General features: G+C 43.9%; 2 protein-coding genes across 3 annotated transcripts; one reads left to right on the forward strand and one right to left on the reverse strand.

Annotated features, from left to right (window-relative positions):
- Positions 1-875: 875 nt before the first annotated feature.
- LOC139580625 (proteasome subunit beta type-1-like) lies at positions 876-3,335 on the reverse strand. Its single transcript, XM_071409491.1, has 6 exons — positions 3,064-3,335; positions 2,574-2,681; positions 2,043-2,124; positions 1,766-1,895; positions 1,506-1,612; positions 876-1,222 (listed from the first exon to the last, which is right to left on the reverse strand). The coding sequence occupies exons 1-6, from the start codon at positions 3,162-3,164 to the stop codon at positions 1,037-1,039; spliced, it is 714 nt and encodes a 237-aa protein (XP_071265592.1). The 5' UTR covers positions 3,165-3,335; the 3' UTR covers positions 876-1,036.
- A 4,146-nt stretch (positions 3,336-7,481) lies between these two features.
- Positions 7,482-12,320, forward strand: LOC139580626 (uncharacterized). 2 transcript variants are annotated; one of them, XR_011676078.1, is made up of 6 exons: positions 7,482-7,607; positions 7,933-8,101; positions 8,261-8,857; positions 10,733-10,926; positions 11,263-11,422; positions 11,567-12,320. XR_011676078.1 is itself a non-coding variant. In XM_071409492.1 (4 exons), the coding sequence occupies exons 1-4, from the start codon at positions 7,496-7,498 to the stop codon at positions 11,707-11,709; spliced, it is 609 nt and encodes a 202-aa protein (XP_071265593.1). In that variant the 5' UTR covers positions 7,483-7,495; the 3' UTR covers positions 11,710-12,320. The 2 variants fall into 2 exon arrangements, 1 of the variants encoding a protein (XP_071265593.1); XM_071409492.1 differs by lacking the exons at positions 7,933-8,101; positions 8,261-8,857 and having other exon boundaries at positions 7,483-7,607.
- The last annotated feature ends 6,383 nt before the right edge of the window (positions 12,321-18,703 follow it).

The raw sequence follows: 18,703 nt of genomic DNA on the forward strand, positions 1-18,703 counted from the left end.
TGTGGATCCAGTTCTGAATGTCCAAACTCAATCTCTACAGTTGTAAACACCCCTATTTGGCAAAAAGTATTATTGCGAGCCTTAACCAACTCTCTTCTAAAGGAGACACTTCCAATCATTGGACCTATGTCATATACACTGTGTACAAAACATTAGGAACACCTGCTCTTTCCATGACAGACTGACCAAGTGAAAGCTATGATGTCAACTGTTACATCCACTTCAGTGTAGATCAGGGCTGCCCAACCCTCTTCCTGGAAATCTACTGTCCTGTAGTTTCAGTCCAACCCTAATGTAGCATATCTGATTCAGCTAGTTAAGGTCTTGTTGAGCAGTGACTTAGTAGAATCAGGTGTGTTAAATTGGGGTTGGACTGAAAACCCACAGGACAGTAGATCTCCAGGAAGAGGGTTGGGCAGCCCTGGTGTAGATGAAGGGGAGGAGATAGGTTAATAAAGGATTTGTAAGCTTTGAGACATGAATTGTGCCCCATTAAGAGGGTGAATGGGCAAGACAAAATATTAAGTGCCTTTGAACTGGGGTATTGTAGGTGCCATGTGCACCGGTTTGAGTGTGTCAAGAACTACAGCGCTGCAGGGTTTCCACGCTCAACAGTTTCCTATCCATATCAAGAATGGTCCACCACCCAAAGGACATCCAGCCAACTTGACACAACTGTGGGAAACATTGAGTCAACATGGGCCAGCATCCCTGTGGACCGCTTTCAACACCCTGTAGAGTTCATGCCTCAACAAATTGAGCCTGTTCTGAGGGCAAAACAGGGTGCAACTCAATATTAGAAAGGTGTTCCTAATGTTTTATACACTGTGTTTGTTGGTTTTTCTAAACAGTTCATACTCCATTGTAATCAAATACATTTTCAAACATTTAATTTTTAATAAAAATGGTCACTGACAAAATTAACTACAGGGAACATTTTTCTTCAGCAAGAATGTAAAAAGAAAAGCAGGAGATGGGTCCAAAATATGAAAAATAGACAAAAGTGGGAGGTTGACAGCGGCAGGGAATAGGTTGTTCAGTCCTTCCTGAGAGGGACTGTCTCTTCTTTGATGCCATCCTTGGTGATGATGCAGATCCTGAGGGCGTCCCCGGTGTACACATCTCTCTCAGCAGCGGAGATGAAGACATCTTTGACCAGCTGCACAGCCTTCTCCTGGCTCAGGGGCAGGTGCTGCACACCCTCCATGTTCTTGAATCCAATCTGATTGTAAATTAAGAATAAAGACAAAGACGATAAGGGGCTATACAGAAACCAAGAACTGGTTTGTTCCGAACCAATACAGTATCGATTAGGCCACTAGAATGTCTAGAGTTGCCTTGAAACCACCAAATAATACATCACTTTTTTTTTTTTTTTAAACACACAAACATTCAAGTCATATTGTGCTGTCGGATTGCAGTACAATCCATTGGACAGAGGTGCTTCAGGGGGAACAAAGCCCTAAAAGATAGTGATGCTGAACTTATGCCCTTTGTTTCTTTACCTGGTTGTCAAGCAGAGGTTGCAGCATAGCACTCGCTGAGCCTCCAGCTTTGTATGTGTCTCTCTGATAGGATCCCACTGGGTCAAAACTATAAACAGCTCCTTTACCTGAAAAGCAAAAACAACCCAAATCAGGAGAGTAATACATATTGGACTAGAAGTGAAAAAAAAAAAAAAAAAAACATGCAGTGAATAACTTACATGGAAAATTAACCAAGCATTATGATTATAGTAATAACAGAAATAGAGCAGGAGACATACCCTCCTCATCCAAGCCACCGATGATGTTGTAAACGTAGTAGGGGAAGAATCTTCTACCGTACAGGATTGTAGACAGCATGGCTGCAATTGCTCCACTTGTCATGCACTTGTTGTTGGAGTGTTTGTACATCTACAAATATTTGTTTGAAAATGAAACATTTACAAATGCTAACTTAGTGTACAGCAGTATTCCATAACTTTCAGCTTAGCAAACTATTTTTAAAGTAACATTTATGAATGAAAGTGAAACTGTGTCTCAAGCCCAAGATGATCTCACCTTTAATCTTGCATCAATGATTTTAGTAAGAGTCAAGCAATCTCCATGGAATCCACTGCATCCTATGACAGTTGTATCTGTCCTGTGATAAATGAAAAACTATTAGTAACAGCATTTAGTGGTTGAATATTGATTTACATCCAATGTATTATGGATGTTCACAAGCAGTATCCATTTCCACTTACCACCATTTCAAATTATTTCGTTTTACCAAGAATGCATTTAGATGTGTCATCTGTGTCAATACATCACACATTGATGAGTCACTTAGGCTGTGTTTAGACAGGCAGCCCAATTATGATATTTTCCCCTTTAATTGTTTTTTGGCCAATCACATCAGATTTTACACAGCAAGCTCTTTCAGAGCTGATCTGATAGGTCAAAAGACCAATTTGTATATATTTTTTTGTGGAGAATTTGACTGCCTGTTTAAACGTAGAAATAGTGAGCGAGTTAGTGGAGTTAAACCACACCATCTGACAATGTGCCTTCGCTCATCCTTGGAAATACCGTAGTGTGTGCTTGACTTACAACTTGTAGCATTTTGGAGAGTCACGGCTGTGGATTGAATAGCCTTCACTCAGACGGGTGTCAGAGGCCACAATGGCAAAGTCTTCACCGGCAACAGCAAGCACAGTCCTGGAAGCACAATAAAAACTGTTAAGACTTTGAGGCTCCCTGACAAACAAGTTCGTTTTGGCAAAACATTAAATCAGCTCCGTGACATAAGTAGCTAGCTATAAAGAAACTAGTCTAACTACTGTTAGCGTCAGATAATAGCTAACGTATGCTAATTAGGTAACTGAAATCGAAACCAAACATGTAACTTAGCTAGCGAAGTCTGTTGTTCACGTAACTAGCTAAAAGTGATCTCGATTAGTTGTGTTAGTTATTTGCTTCATGGACACTAACTTAGTTAGACACTAACTTACATTCAGTCACAGTCCGTTCTGACTGCACAACAGCATTAGCTAGGTAACGTTAACTTGCTAACATTTGCTAGTTGGATATTGATGCTTACCCTCCGTTAAAGGAATATGGAGAGAATCGGTGCTCTACTGGTCCAGTATAGTGATATTCCTTCATTTTCCCATTATCTCCATAAACTTGTGTCGCAAACATTGTGCCGGTTAACGAGGAAACACAAAGTCTTCAGCTTCCCAAAGACAAGTGAGAAATATCGCTGTATCACTGCAATATGGCGAACGGATATGCTTCTTCTTCTTCAACAACCTGCAAAACAAAAATGTGTCTTTTCTACCACCTTCTGGCTGGAGTCATGGGTAAATGCAACTCAACTGGCTATCCGAACATGGGTGTCAACTCAACATTCTTCTTCTTCTGTATATTGTCGTTAACACAATTTAGTGTGCGGCATGAAAACAGAATTCATAAAAAACGTATCAAACTAAAAAAAACGACTCAACTACTACCCAAAAAATCGAAATATAATTTAATCAAAAAACGTTTCTGTTAAAAATAAAACAGAGCTGATCCCTACACAAGCTCAAGGGGAGCCTGGGACGGCAGGCCGTCTTCTGGTGCCAGTACCCCTCGCAAGTCTTCAGATGTAAAATCCTTAAGTCCCAAAATCTCTCCCTATCAATCTCTCCCTATCCCAGTCTGCTGTCCCTACTTGCTTCAAGATGTCCACCATTGTTCCTGTACCAAAGAAAGCACACGTAACTGAACTACATGACTATCGCCCTGTAGCACTCACTTCTGTCATCATGAAGTGCTTGAGAGGCTAGTTAAAGATCATATTACCTCTACCTTACCTGACACCTTAGACCAACTTCAATTTGCTTATCACTCCAATAGATCCACACACAATGCAATCGCCATCGCACTGCACACTGCCCTATTCCATCGGGACAAGAGGAATACCAACATCAGAATGCTGTTCATTGATTATAGCTCAGTCTTCAACACAATAGTACCCTCCAAGCTCATCATTAAGCTCGGGAACCTGGGTCTGAACGCCACCCTGTGCAACTGGGTGCTGGACTTCCTGATGGGCCGCCCCCAGTGAGGAAGGTAGGAAACAACACCTCCGCTTCGTTGATCCTCAACACTGGGGCCCCATAAGGCTGCTTGCTCAGCCCCCTCCTGTACTCCCTGTTCACCCATGACTGCGTTGCCACTCACACCTCCAACTCAATCATCAAGTTTGCAGACGACACAACAGTAGTAGGTCTGATTACCAACAATGACGAGACAGCCTACAGGGAGGAAGTGAAGGCCCTGGCGGAGTGGTGCCAGGAAAATAACCTCTCCCTCAACGACAACAAAATGAAGGAGCTGATCGTGGATTTCAGGAAACAGCAGAGGGACCGCAGTGGAGAAGGTGGAAAGCCTCAAGTTCCTCGGCGTACACATCACTGACAATCTGAAATGGTCCACCCACACAGACAGTGTGGTGAAGAAGGCTCAACAGCGGCTGAAGAAATTCGGCTTGGCCCCGAAGACCCTCAGAAACTTTTACAGATGCAGAATTGAGAGCATCATGTCGGGCTGTATCACCGCCTGGTACGGCAACTGCACCACCTGCAACCACAGGGCTCTCCAGAGGGTGGTACGGTCTGCCCAACGCATCACCGGGGCACACTGCCTGCCCTCCAGAACACCAACAGCACCCGATGTCACAGGAAGGCCAAAAAGATCATCAAGGACATCAACCACCCGAGCCCCGGCCTGTTCACCCCGCTATCATCCAGAAGGCGAGGTCAGTACAGGGGCATCAAAGCTGGGACCGAGAGACTGAAAAACAACTTCTATCTCAAGGCCATCAGACTGTTAAACACCCATCACTAGCCAGCTACCACCCGGCAACTCAACCCTGCACCTAGAGGCTGCTGCCCCATATACAAAGACATGGAATCACTGGCCACTTTAATAATGGAACACTAGTCACTTTAATAATGTTTACATACTGCTTTACTCATCTCATATGTATATCATGTATTCTATTCTACTGTATTAAGTCAATGCCACTCTGACATTGCTCGTCCTAATATTTATATATTTCTTAATTCCATTCTTTTACTTTTAGATTTTTGTATTGTTGTGAATTGTTAGATACTACTGCACTGTTGGAGCTAGGAACACAAGCATTTTACGACACCCGCAATAACATCTGCTAAATATGTGTATGTGACCAATAACAATTTCTTTTATTTTGACTGCCAGCAAACATTTCTTCAGGCTGTGGTCCATCCATGACCATATTTTCACGAGCGTCACTTGTTTAAATCGCCTCCGCATAGGAGATTCGATTTACCGCTCTAACTTTTGCCACCTCAATCTCCTTCACCCTTACAGGGCACTCCAGGAACTCATGACTCCCATCACAATTGAAACACTGTTGTCTTTCTGTACATTGTTCTTCAGTATACTCCGTCCGTCTGCACACACTTGAAACATGGACAAATCCTTTACAATTTTTACACTGCAGTGGTTTGGGGACGAAAGCTCTTACAGCGTATCTTACATAACCAAGCTTCACATGCGTAGGTAAGTGCTCTTTATCAAAAAACAACAGGATGACAGACTTTCTTATTTTTCTCCATTCACCCAGCAGGTGGCCCATTCCTCCTGACAGAGCTGGTGTAACTGAGTCAGGTTTGTAGGCCTCCTTGCTCTCACACGCTTTTTCAGTTCTGCCCACATATTTTCTATGGAATGAGGTCAGGGCTTTGTGATGGCTTTGTGATGGATGTTGCTTCAATATATCCACCTAATGTTCCTTCATCATGATGCCATCTATTTTGTGAAGTGCACCAGTCCCTCCTGCAGCAAAGCACCCCCACAACATGATGCTACATGATTAACAGTCATTTGCGCAGCTCGGTCATGTTGTCAACAAGGCTCTTTTCGGGCCTCCCGGGTGGCGCAGTGGTCTAAGGCACTGCATTGCAGTGCTAGCTGTGCCACCAGAGATTCTGGGTTCGAGTCCAGGCTCTGTCGCAGCAGGCCGCTACCGGGAGGCCCATGGGGCGGCGCACAAACGGCCCAGCATCGTCCGGGTTAGGGAGAGTTTGGCCGGCAGGGGTATCCTTGTCTCATCGCGCACTAGTGACTCCTGTGGCGGGCTGGGCGCAGTGCACGCTGACCAAGTCGCCAGATGTACAGTGTTTCCTCCGACACATTGGTGCGGCTGACTTCCGGGTTGGATGGGCATTGTGTCAAGAAGCAGTGTGGCTTGGTTGGGTTGGGTTGGGTCGGTTGTGTTTTGGAGGACGCATGGCTCTCAACCTTCGCCTCTCACGTTTGCGTGAGTCAAACAAAAACACCCTAATGATTTGTTGACAATTGAACCCCCCACATGCAGGCGATGGCTGCAGGATGAAGTTGGTGAAGAGGAACTGGAGAAATCTGCAGTTGACTTGAAGGCACAATTCGGAAATGTTTTATCCCCATAATGCAACACAATTTGAAAGGCAGTTCTCAGATGCAGAGTAGCCCACGTTTTGCGAGGATGGAGAGGCCAGAGATAGCCAGACTAGTAATTTGGGCTAAGGAACAGAAGTTGGGTATTGGAGAAAGGCCATCAGTGCGTGTTCTGCAAACAAAACAGTGGATGAAGGTGTGGCATGAGCGTGGTTAATGTATAGACGTGGTTATAGACAGTGAGGAAGAAGGAGAGGTGCCGAAGGCAGAGGGAAGATGTGTGTTGCTTTGCTCTCTGGAGCAGGGCGCCTTGGAAAGGAGTGATTACTGGGGTGGCATTAAGTGTTGAGGTGGAGCAACTGAAATGGAAGATTCCCTGTGTCTGTGACACCCGCCGTTGGGTGCGACGCAGACACGGTGGTGAGTGTGGTAAAACTTAGAAGACACTGTCTGCCTTTTGCGTTTTAAAGCGGAGTCTTTACCTAACAAAGTCATGTTAGGATATGTCAGTTATGCTGTGAGAGCTTTTGTGCCGAACCCTCTAAGGTGTTTCAGATACCAAGCTCATGGTCATTTTGCAGCAGTGTGTAGGAGGGAGATTCTGAGTAGAACAGAAGGTGTTGTATGCTGAGGCAGTGAAGAGAGTAGAGGATGATGAGTCAAGGGTGAGTAGTAGGCCTTCGGTTCTAGGCCAATACAGAGTGATACAATTTGTGCTTCAGTAAGGTTGGCTTCTTAGCATTCATTGCCATGGTTATCAACTGTACCTCAGAAACGGAACGTAAATCACAGAAATAGATGTTGTGGTGTCAGCTGCAGAGCAGTACTTCGGTGTATGAGATTTTACTGCAGAGGAATTACAAGGTATGTTGAACGAAAGAGTCATTTCCTCCCAGCCCATCGGCCTGGTGTAGTGGTGTTATTTATTATAATTGTTATGACATAGTGGGATATAGGTGTAGGGTTAGTTGGTGGTGCATTTTTTTCTCCCCTTTCCCCATTTAAAATTTGGGGCACAAAATCTAACGTGATTGACCACACACTCCCGCACAGTAGGTGGCGGCATGTACAAACAAAATGTGCGAACAGACGATACCAAAGAAGAAGAAGAAGAAGATGACGGCCTTGACAGACGTGATCCGCTAGAACGTGCCTTCGTCGCGGTTAGGGATTATGGTAAGGCATTTCAATTAACGTTAGGGTAGCATTTTTCGTTTCACTTTGAGTTACGCCTTTTGTGTAGCTTCCGGTATCTAAGTTTTTCTTAGCTAGATATGTGTATACTATATATCATGTTATTGCTGTCTAACATTAACGTGGCTATTTACCAAGCTAGCTAGCTAACATAGCACTTTGCTAGCATTATAGCTTAACTAGCTACTAACGTTATACTGTAATCATCACCGAAAAGTCAGTTTGCCTTGACCGACTGTTCGCTATCAACGCACATAACGTTCGCTGACTTGCTAAACTATTTATAATTTATGTTTGTGTTTGACAGCATATCACAGTGCGAAAAGCAGCAGATCGCCGTTTGGTTTTATCCCAGTGCCAGAAGGACCACTTGTATCATTGCCCCTTCTGCCAGCCCTCAATTTTCAAGCCCCGAGACTATGCCAGTGTGTTGACACACATTGAGTCGCACAGATTGAAGGCTGTGCTGCATAGAGGTTAGCACATGTACAGTGTTGTTACACATAGCTACACATACTAGCCGCATAAAGGCTTTCATTAATTAGACTAGTTAAGTACCGGTCATCATCACATGATTATATAAACCAAGGTAGTTTGTGTCCTGGATGTTGATTTGCTTGTTTTATTCATTTCAGAGTTCACAATATTCATATGCCATCTGGAGTGCAGAGAAGCAAAGCATTTCCACTGCCCATATTGCCCCAAGACCTATGTAAATAGGAGTGATTTTACCAAACACATTCCACAATGTGAGTCAGTATGTTATCGAGCCCCAGGTTCAACAGCGAGAGCCCCAGATGTAACCAGTGCATCGGCGAGAGCCCCAGATGTAACCAGTGCATCGGCGAGAGCCCCAGATGTAACCAGTGCATCGGCGAGAGCCCCAGATGTAACCAGTGCATCGGCGAGAGCCCCAGATGTAACCAGTGCATCGGCGAGAGCCCCAGATGTAACCAGTGCATCGGCGAGAGCCCCAGATGTAACCAGTGCAACGGCGAGAGATCCAGGTTCAGCGTGTCCAGCTGTGAAACCTGCAGTCAAGCGGAAAATCAAATGTTGCAACTGCAGTTTGTGGCTTAACAAAAAAAACCTAAGGAAACATCAACTTAGAAAGCATACATCTCCTGAGAAGGGTATTACAGCTCACTCCAATCTCAAGAGTCAGTGCCTTGACCAGGACAATTGGGTGTTTGCAGAGGATAAACACATCCACCCTGTCTCTCCTCCTTCTGGTGAGCAGCAATAAGTAATATATACAGTACCAGTCAAAAGATTGGACACACCTACTCATTCAAGGGTTTTTCTTTATTTTTACATAATAGAATAATAGTGAAGACATCAACACTATGAAATAACACATAAGGAATCATGTAGTAACCAAAAACGTGTTAAACAAATCAAAATATGTTAGAGTTTCTTCAAAGTAGCCACCAATTGCCTTGTTGACAGCTTTGCACACTCTTGGCATTCTCTCAACCAGCTTCACCTGGAATGCTTTTCCAACAGTCTTGAGTTCCCACATATGCTGAGCACTTGTTGGCTGCTTTTCCTTCCCTCTGCGGTCCATCTCGTCCCAAACCATCTCAATTGGGTTGAGGTTGGGTGATTGGAGGCCAGGTCATCTGATGCAGCACTTCATCGCTCTCCTTTTTGGTCAAATAGCCCTTACACAGCCTGGCAGTGTGTTGGGTCATTGTCCTGTTGAAAAACAAATTATTGTCCCACTAAGCGCAAACCAGGTGAGATGGCGTATCGCTGCAGAATGCTGTGGTAGCCATGCTGGTAAAGTGTGCCTTGAATTCTAAATAAATCACTCAGTGTCACCAGCAAAGCACCATCACATCTCTTCCTCCATGCTTCACGGTGGGAAATACACACGCGGAGATCCGTTCACCTACTTTGCCTCTCACAAAGACACGGCGGTTGGAACCAAAAATGTCAAATTTGGACCCAGACCAAAGGAGAGATTTCCACCGGTCTAATGTCCATTGCTTGTGTTTCTTGACCCAAGCAAGACTTATTCTTATTGGTGTCCTTTAGTAGTGGTTTCTTTGCAGCAATCGACCATGAAGGCCTGATTCACGCAGTCTCCTCTGAAGAGTTGATGTTAAGATGTCTGTTACTTGAATGCTGTGAAGCATTTATTTGGGCTGCAATTTGAGGCTGGTAACTAATGAACTTATCTTCTGCAGCTAAGGTAACTCTGGATCTTCCTTTCCTAAGGCGGTCCTCATGAGAGCCAGTTTCATCATAGCGCTTGATAATTTTTGCAACTGCACTTGAAGAAACTTTCAAAGTTCTTGAAACACTTGTAAATTGAAATGCGTTCTGGGTGACTACCTCATGAAGCTGATTGAGAGAATGCCAAGAGTGTACAAAGCTGTCAAGGCAAAAGGTGGCTACTTTGAAGAATCTCAAGTATAAAATATATTTTGATTTGTTTAACACTTTTTTTTGGTTACTACATGATTCCTTATGTGTTATTTCATAGTAACACATTTCATGTGTTACTTCACTATTCTAGAATGTAAAAATAAATAAAAACCCTGGAATGAGTAGCTGTGTCAACTTTTGACTGGTAATGTATATGATAATATACACTGAGCATACAAAACATTAAGAATGTGCTGTTTCCATGACAGACTGACCAGGTGAAAGCTATGATCCCTTATTGATGTCACTTGTTAAATCCACTTCAATCAGTGTAGATGAAGGGTAAAAAAAAGAAGATTTTTCAGCCTTGAGACAATTTGAGACATATGTTGTGTATGTGTGCCTTTCAAAGTTTGAATGGTCAAGACAAAATGGAAGTGCCTTTGAACGGAGTATGGTGGTAGCTGCCAGGCGCACCGGTTTGTGTCAAGAACTGCAACGCTGCTGGGTTTATCACAGTCGACAGTTCCGTTTATATGAAGAATGGTTCACCAGCCAACTTGACATAACTGTGATAACCATTGGAGTCCACATGGGCCAGCATCCATGTGGAACGCATTCGACAACTTGTAGAGTCCATGCCCCGATGAATTGAGTCTGTTCTGAGGGCAAAAGGGCACTCTTGTCCACCTCATTGGGTTATAGTGAAATGCCCCTTTTAAAATTTCTTTCAGTGCTAATTCGGGAAATGCTTACCAAGCAAGAGATGATACTGGAACAACAGACACTCATCCTACGACTCTTACAAACAGCACAGCAGAATGGAGCCGAATATGCGATCGAAGGAGGCCTTCTGCCATTGAAGGATCAACAAAGTCTCCAGAGGCTGGAAACCGATCTTCAGGGGGCTGACTTCAAACTTAAACTGGTGAGTTTCATTCCACTTTATCTACTGCTCTTTTAGAGTGATTCAGTGGGAGTTCATGGGATTCAAATCATTTTTCAGATATGCAAGAAGGGGGAAGAAAAATAGGATTTATGTCCACAAACTTTATGAAATGGAAAATGGGTGTCTCTCACTCCCCAGTAAACTTTTCAACTTTATGTAGGATAAAAGCATGACGTTTCAACCTCCAAAGACCTTCATCAGAATTAGCATACAAGTTTCTTAACCATATATGCTTCCCTCGCCTAGGGAAAAGCGGCAGTCACTTGTGGCTTAAAGTTTGTCAATTGATACATTCAAATGTTTTTTTTCCTTTAGATTAACCACTTGAGCCTCATTGGGGGATGCGATGTGAAGGATGTCATGTGGCGTTTAATGAGGCACACAATTTCCAATGCGCTGGCAAAGAACATGAATTGGAGAGGAGTGAATAGGAAAATCTCTCTTGGATCTCTTCGACTGAGAGAGGTTTTGATTGGTAAGGATTTCTCATAATTGCAAATGTCTCATGACACGAATTGCTTCCTGCAATGCAATTACCATGACATTTTAAAGTATTCAATTCACCCTGTTGCAACTAAAATTTCACATTTTTGCGACCACCTGTGTTCTTGTTCATTAGCTGTTGTCCGGAAGAATCCGTTAACATCTAAAGCATCCGAGAGCGATGTGGAGTCTGTCATGAAAAAGTGGTTGCAGCTGGCAGCATATCGGGAAGGAGGGAGAAGGAGACGAGACAGGAGTGTGGTGGCACCTGTGCCATGATGGACTTGGGGAGAGGGGTTTATTTAAGTGATAATGCCCAAAAAGCCGTGGTTTGGAGGACATATTGGCATTCGTCTCGGGCCAGCAAACCGTGCCAATATGTAATCCAAACTCTAGCTTTGAGGGCATTATCACTTTAATACAATGGTTACCAACCTATGAAAATATGTAAATCATTATTTTAATTCAATGTTATTTTGATGAATTTATTAATATAATTTCCATCCTTTCTCGAGATATAGTCCCAAACACAAATCTAGGGTCGCTTGTTGTTCATTCTATTGGCATCGTTGCCAGCCAAACCGGTCGTAAGTTCTATATGTTCAATGCCAAGCTAGCTTAGCTGTCTAAGCTAAATAGCTATACTAGACCAAATTTGATTTGAATCAATTTGTTATCCTCGCACTTTAGCTAGCTACTATGAAAACCAGACCTACTTGCTGTCTGTCTCGTTTGGACAGTTTCTATGATTTGGTGGAGATAGCAAATCAAAATTGTATTTGTCACATGCGCAGGAAATGTTTACTTACAAGCCTTAAACCAACAATGCCGTTTTAAGAAAAATAAATGTAAAAAATAAAAGTAACAAGTAATTAAGAGAAGCAGTAAAATAACAATAGCGAAGCTATATACACAGGGGGTACTGGTACAGAGTCAATGTGCGCGGGCACCGGTTAGTCAAGGTAAGAGGTAATATGTACATGTAGGTAGAGTTAAAGTGATTATGCATAGATAATGAAACAGAGTAGCAGTAGTGTAAAAGGGGAGGAGGGCAGTGCAAATAGTCTGGGTAGCCATTTGATTAGCAGTTCAGGAGTCTTATGGCTTAAGGATCGGCCCCTTTTTCCCCCATTTTTGCCTAAAATGTCATACTCAAATCTAACTGCCTGTAGCTCAGGCCCTGAAGCAAGGATATGCATTTTATTGGTACTATTTTGAAAGGAAACACTTTGACGTTTGTGGAAATGTGAAAGGAATGTAGGAGAACATAACACATTAGATCTGGTAAAAGACAATACAAAGAAAAAACAACTTATTTTTTTTGTACCATCTTTGAAATGCAAGAGAAAGGCCAACTTGTAAGTCGCTCTGGATAAGAGCGTCTGCTAAATGACTTAAATGTAAATGTAAATGTATTATTCCAGCCCATGCGCAATTTACATTTTGGCCACTAGATGGAAGCAGTGTATATGCACAGTTTTAGACTGATCCAATGAACCATTGCATTTATGTGAAAATGTTTGTATCAGGACTGCCCAAATGTGCCTAATTTGGTTTATTAATAACTTCATGTTCAAAACAAACTGTGTACTCTTCTCAAACAATAGCATGGTATTCTTTCACTGTAATAGCTACTGTAAATTGAACAGTGCAGTTAGGTTAACAAGAATTTAAGCCTTTTGCTTATCATATGTCTATGTCCTGGGAAATGTTCCTGTTACTTACAACCTCATGCTAATCGCATTAGCCTATGTTAGCTCAACCGTCCCGCAGGGGACTCACCGATCCTGAAGAAGTTGTTTAAGAAGCCTTTTGGATACCTAGACTTGGTGCTCCGGTACCTCTTGCTGTGCGGGAGCAGAGAGAACAGTCTATGACTAGGGTGGCTGGAGTCTTTGACAATTTTTAGGGCATTTTGACACTGCCTTGTATAGAGGTCCTGGATGGCAGGAAGCTCAGGGAGTACAGTAGGGGACTGAGCAAGCACCCCTATGTGTCCCCCGTGTTGAGGATCAGCATGGCGGATGTTGTTACCCACCCTTAATACCTGGGGGCGGCCCATCAGGAACTCCAGGATCCAGTTGCAGAGGGAGGTGTTAAGTCGCAGGGTCCTTAGCTTAGTGATGAGCTTTGAGGGCACTATGGTGTTGAACGCTGAGCTGTAGTCAATGAATAGCATTCTCACATAGGTGTTCCTTTTGTCCAGGTGGGAAAGGGCAATGTGGGGTGCAATAGAGATTGCATCAACTGTGGATCTGTTTGGGAGGTATGCAAATTGGAGTGGTTCTAGGGTTTCTGGGATAATGTTATTGATGTGAGCCATGACCAGCCTTTCAAAGCACTTCATGGCGACAGAAGTGAGTGCTACGGGTCGGAAGTCATTTAGGCAGGTTACCTTAGTGTTCTTGGGCACAGAGACTATGGTGGTCTGCTTGAAACATGTTGGTATTAGACTTAGTCAGGGACAGGTTGAAAATGTCAGTGAAGACACTTGCCAGTTGGTCAACGCATGCTCGCAGTGCACGTCCTGTAAATCCGTCTGGCCCTGCGGCCTTGTGAATGTTGTCCTGTTTATAGGTTTTACTCACATCTGCTACGGAGAGTGTGATCGCACAATTGTCCGGAACAGCTGATGCTCTCATGCATGTTTCAGTGTTACTTGCCTCGAAGCAAGCATAGAAGAAATTTAACTTGTCTGGTAGGCTCGTGTCACTTGGCAGCTCGCGGCTGTGCTTCCCTTTGTAGTCTGTAATAGTTTGCAAGCCCTTCGATGAGCGTCGGAGCCGGTGTAGTAGGATTCAATCTTAGTCCTGTATTGACGCTTGGCCTGTTTGATGGTTTGTCGGAGGGCATAGCGGGATTTCTTATAAGCTTCCGGGTTAGAGTCCCGCTCTTTGAAAGTGGCAACTCTACCCTTTAGCTCAGTGAGGATGTTGCCTGTAATCCATGGCTTCTGGTTGGGGTATGTATGTACAGTCACTGTGGGGACGACATCATCGATGCACTTATTGATGAAGCCGCTGACTGATGTTGTGTACTCCTCAATGCCATTGGAAGAATACCGAACATATTCCAGTCTGCTAGCAAAACAGTCCTGTAGCTTAGCATCTGCATCGTCTGACCACTTATTTATTGACCGAGTCACTGGTGCTTCCTGCTTTAGTTTTTGCTTGTAAGCAGGAATCAGGAGGATGGAATTATGGTCAGATTTGTCAAATGGAGGGCGAGGGAGAGCTTTGTACGCATCTCTGTGTGTGAAGTATAGGTGGGCTAGAGTTTCTTTCCCCCCCTCTCCCCTCTGGTTGCACGTTTAACATGCTGGTAGAAATTGGGTAAAATGGATTTGTTTCCCTGCATTAAAGTCCCCGGCTACTAGGAGCGCCACCTCCTGGATGAGTTTTTTCTGTTTTCTTATGACCGTATACAGCTCATTGAGTGCAGTCTTAGTGCCAGCATCGGTTTGTGGTGGTAAATAGACAGCAATCTAATATTAGATTTTAATGCACCAACTGTTTACAAATATACATAGAGCGCCACCCCTTGTCTTACTTGATGCGCCTGTTCAATCCTGCCGAAAATGCGTAAAACCCGCCAGCTATAGGTTGTTCATGTCGCTGTTCAGCCATGACTGGGTGAAACATGAGATATTACAGTTTATAATGGCCCGTTGGGTAGGATATACAGTTGAAGTCGGAAGTTTACATACACTTATGTTGGAGTCATTAAAACTCGTTTTTAAACCACTGCACAAATTTCTTGTTAATAAACTATAGTTTTGGCAAGTCGGTTAGGACATCTACTTTGTGCATGAAACAAGTAATTTTTCCAACAATTGTTTACAGACAGATTATTTCACATAATTCACTGTATCACAATTCCAGTGGGTCAGAAGTTTACATACACTAAGTTGACGGTGCCTTTAAACAGCTTGGGAAATTCCAAAATGATGTCATGGCTTTAGAAGCTTCTGATAGGCTAATTAACATCATTTGAGTCAATTGGAGGTGTACATGTGGATGTATTTCAAGGCCTACCTTCAATCTCAGTGCCTCTGCTTGACATCATGGGGAAATCATCCAAGATCAGAAAAAAAATTGTAGACCTCCACAAGTCTGGTTCAAACACCTGAAGGTATCACGTTCATCTGTACAAACAATAGTACGCAAGTATAAACACCATGGGACCACACAGCCGTCATACCGCTCAGGAAGGAGACGCGTTCTGTCTCCTAGAGATGAACGTACTTTGGTGCGAAAAGTGCAAATCAATCCCAGGACAACAGCGAAGGACCTTGTGAAGATGCTGGAGGTGCACTTCACAAAATAGATGACATCATGATGAGGGAACATTATGTGGATATATTGAAGCAACATCTCAAGACATCAGTCAGGAAGTTAAAGCTTGGTCGCAAATGGGTCTTCCAAATGGACAATGATCCCAAGCATACTTCCAAAGTTGTGGCAAAATGGCTTAAGGACAACAAAGTCAAGGTATTGGAGTGGCCATCACAAAGCCCTGACCTCAATCCTATAGAAAATGTGTGGGCAGAACTGAAAAAGCGTGTGTGAGCAAGGAGGCCTACAAACCTGACTCAGTTACACCAGCTCTGTCAGGAGGAATGGGCCAAAATCCACCCAATTTATTGTGGGAAGCTTGTGGAAGGCTACCTGAAACATTTGACCCAAGTTAAACAATTTCAAGGCAATGCTACCAAATAATAACTTAGTGTATGTAAACTTCTGCACTGGGAATGTGATGAAATAAATCATTCTCTCTACTATTATTCTGACATTTCACATTCTTAAAATAAAGTGGTGATCCTAACTGACCTAAGACAGGGAATTTTTACGAGGATTAAATGTCAGGAATAGTGAAACTGAGTTTAAATGTATTTGGCTTAGGTGTATGTAAACTTCCGACTTCAACTGTACGTGCTCGTATCCAATGATTGTACGTTGGCTAATAGGACCAATGATAAAGGCAGATTACCCACTCGCCGTCGGCTCCTTACAGGACACCAAGTCCTATGTCCCCGATATCTCTTTCTTCTACGAATGACGGGGATGAGCGCCTTGTCGGGTGTCTGAAGTAAATCCTTTCCTGTCCAACTCGTTAAAGATAAAATCTTCCAGTACGGGGTGAATAATCGCTGTCCTGATATCTAGAAACTGTTTTTGTTCATAACAGATGGTGGCAGAAGCATTATGTCCAAAATAATTTTCAAATAACATGAAAAAATACAAGAGCACAATTGTTTCGGGGACTGTAAAATGGCAGCCTTCTCCGGCGCCATTAATTCCCTGCAAAGGTCAGAAGCAGACGACAAGGTGTATACAAATCTCTGCTGTTGAAAAGCAAATGCTAGGATGAAAAAAAGGGGAATTATTGTCCTAGATGTGAACTCATGCCAATTACTGGTGAGTTAAGTGTAATTTTGAAATGTTGTGCATCAGCAGTCTTTCTCTTGTTATATCAGTCACTGACAGTCACTCAATTAGCCATGTCAGCTAACACATTTTAGATTGGTAAGTTAGTCTAGCCAGCTATCTAAACTTGAGTAATCATGGCCGAATACTGACTGGCCATGCAGGGCATGTGCCCAGGAGCCCTGAACTCCAGGGGGCCCCCATTAATTTTGTTGAGCATTCTCACTCATATCATGAACATGTCATAAGTCATGGCAAACTTTGTTATACAATTGCAACATTTGCTCTCCCATAATGAGCTGTTCTCCCCTCAGCAGCCTCCACTGGATTTTAGTAGCACTTAAAATAAGGGCTGTGTTTTGTGTAGGCTTATCCTGGCGTAACGTTTTGATAACCATGTAAATCTCTCTAGGACAAGGTGACTAATTATAAATAACTACAAATGCCATGAGCATATAGACAAGGCAAATGTTAGCTAAATGTAGCAATGAATAAATTTGCAACATTTGCAACAACAATGGACAATTCTGTGAAACTGTCTTGTGCAAGTTTTAAATGGACAATACCTGTTAGCAAAGGTGTCAGCTAGAGATTACCTTTTGGAGCTTGCAGGGATTTGTATTTTGCATGATGTCTACTTAGATGCTAATTAGCATTTTCGATTCAGAGTATGTAGAGCTGAATAGATATATATATCTCTATCGTGGCTGGGTCGAGGATGTCATGGGTGGGGATCCAGGACAGTCCGTACCCCTCCCAATCCATCAGGTAGTGGATGCGACCACCCAGGCGCTTGGAGTCAAGGCGGGCTAGGACGGAATAAGCAGGTGCACCGCTGACGTCAAACGGAGGGGCTGCGCCACTGGAAGATGGAGAGGGCTCTACCTCACAGGCTTGAGAAGGGACACACGGAAGGATGAGATCCGGTAATGGCGGTGCAAATGGAGACGGTAGGTGACAGGATTGATACTGTGTGTTATTTTGAAGGGACCAATGAGCAGGGGTCATGAAGCAGGATGTCCCGTGTAGAGAGCCACACACGTTGCCCAGGGTGGAAGAGTGGAGTAGATCGGTGACGCCGGTCAGCGAACTGTTTCTGGGAGAGGGAAGCTCGAAGTAGGTGCCCGATTTGCGGTCTCCCAAACCTGTTCGCTCCATCGAAACCACTCATCGATGGCAGGCACAGTTCTGTGCTCTGTCTCCCATGGGAACACAGGGGGTTGGTATCGGAGGACACACTGAAAAGGAGTTCTATGGAGTGAGGAATGCACCAGGGAGTTCTGTGTGTATTCGGCCCAGGCTAGATAGCAACTCCACTCGTGTGGTTGGTGGGTGCAGTGTTGGCGAAGGTACTTCCCCATTTCCTGATTCAGGCGTTCCGTCTGCCCGTTTGTTTGGGGATGGTATCCGGAGGATAGGCTGATGGAGACCCCCAGTCGGTCGCAGAAGGCTCGCCACACCCTGGAGACGAACTGGGGTCTACGAAACGATGTCTTCCGGGATCCCATACAGACGAAACACCTGTTGGAACATGCACTCGGCCATTTCTATGGCATTAGGTAGATGTGGAAGGGGGATGAGTTGGCACATCTTGGAGAACCGGTCCACTACAACTAAAATAGTGAAGCCCGAAGAGTCTGGCAGATCACTGAGGAAATCCATGGCAATGTGGGACCATGGTCTGTGTGGTGTAGGTAAAGGCTCGAACTTACCGGTAGGTAGTTGGCGAGGGCTCTTTGCCCATGCACAGACGGGACAGGAAAGAACGTAATCTCGGACGAATGCTGTTAGGGATGACCACCAGAACTTGCATGTCAGTAGTGCCGTGGTCCGGGTGATCCCGGGAT

The sequence above is a fragment of the Salvelinus alpinus genome, chromosome 7 (assembly GCF_045679555.1).
Source record: "Salvelinus alpinus chromosome 7, SLU_Salpinus.1, whole genome shotgun sequence".
Lineage (NCBI taxonomy): Eukaryota > Metazoa > Chordata > Actinopteri > Salmoniformes > Salmonidae > Salvelinus > Salvelinus alpinus.

What these genes read in the sequence shown, in the direction of transcription:
- LOC139580625 (XM_071409491.1), bottom strand. Translation starts at nt 3,164, where the DNA reads ATGTTTGCGACACAAGTTTATGGAGATAATGGGAAAATGAAGGAATAT. An exon ending in TCATTGATGCAAGATTAAAG is followed by an intron (nt 1,896 to 2,042) that starts GTGAGATCATCT and finishes AAATATTTGTAG; the next exon opens with ATGTACAAACACTCCAACAA. An exon ending in AACCTCTGCTTGACAACCAG is followed by an intron (nt 1,223 to 1,505) that starts GTAAAGAAACAA and finishes ATTTACAATCAG; the next exon opens with ATTGGATTCAAGAACATGGA.
- LOC139580626 (XM_071409492.1), top strand. Translation starts at nt 7,496, where the DNA reads ATGTACAAACAAAATGTGCGAACAGACGATACCAAAGAAGAAGAAGAA. An exon ending in CTGACTTCAAACTTAAACTG is followed by an intron (nt 10,927 to 11,262) that starts GTGAGTTTCATT and finishes TTTTTCCTTTAG; the next exon opens with ATTAACCACTTGAGCCTCAT. An exon ending in ACTGAGAGAGGTTTTGATTG is followed by an intron (nt 11,423 to 11,566) that starts GTAAGGATTTCT and finishes CTTGTTCATTAG; the next exon opens with CTGTTGTCCGGAAGAATCCG.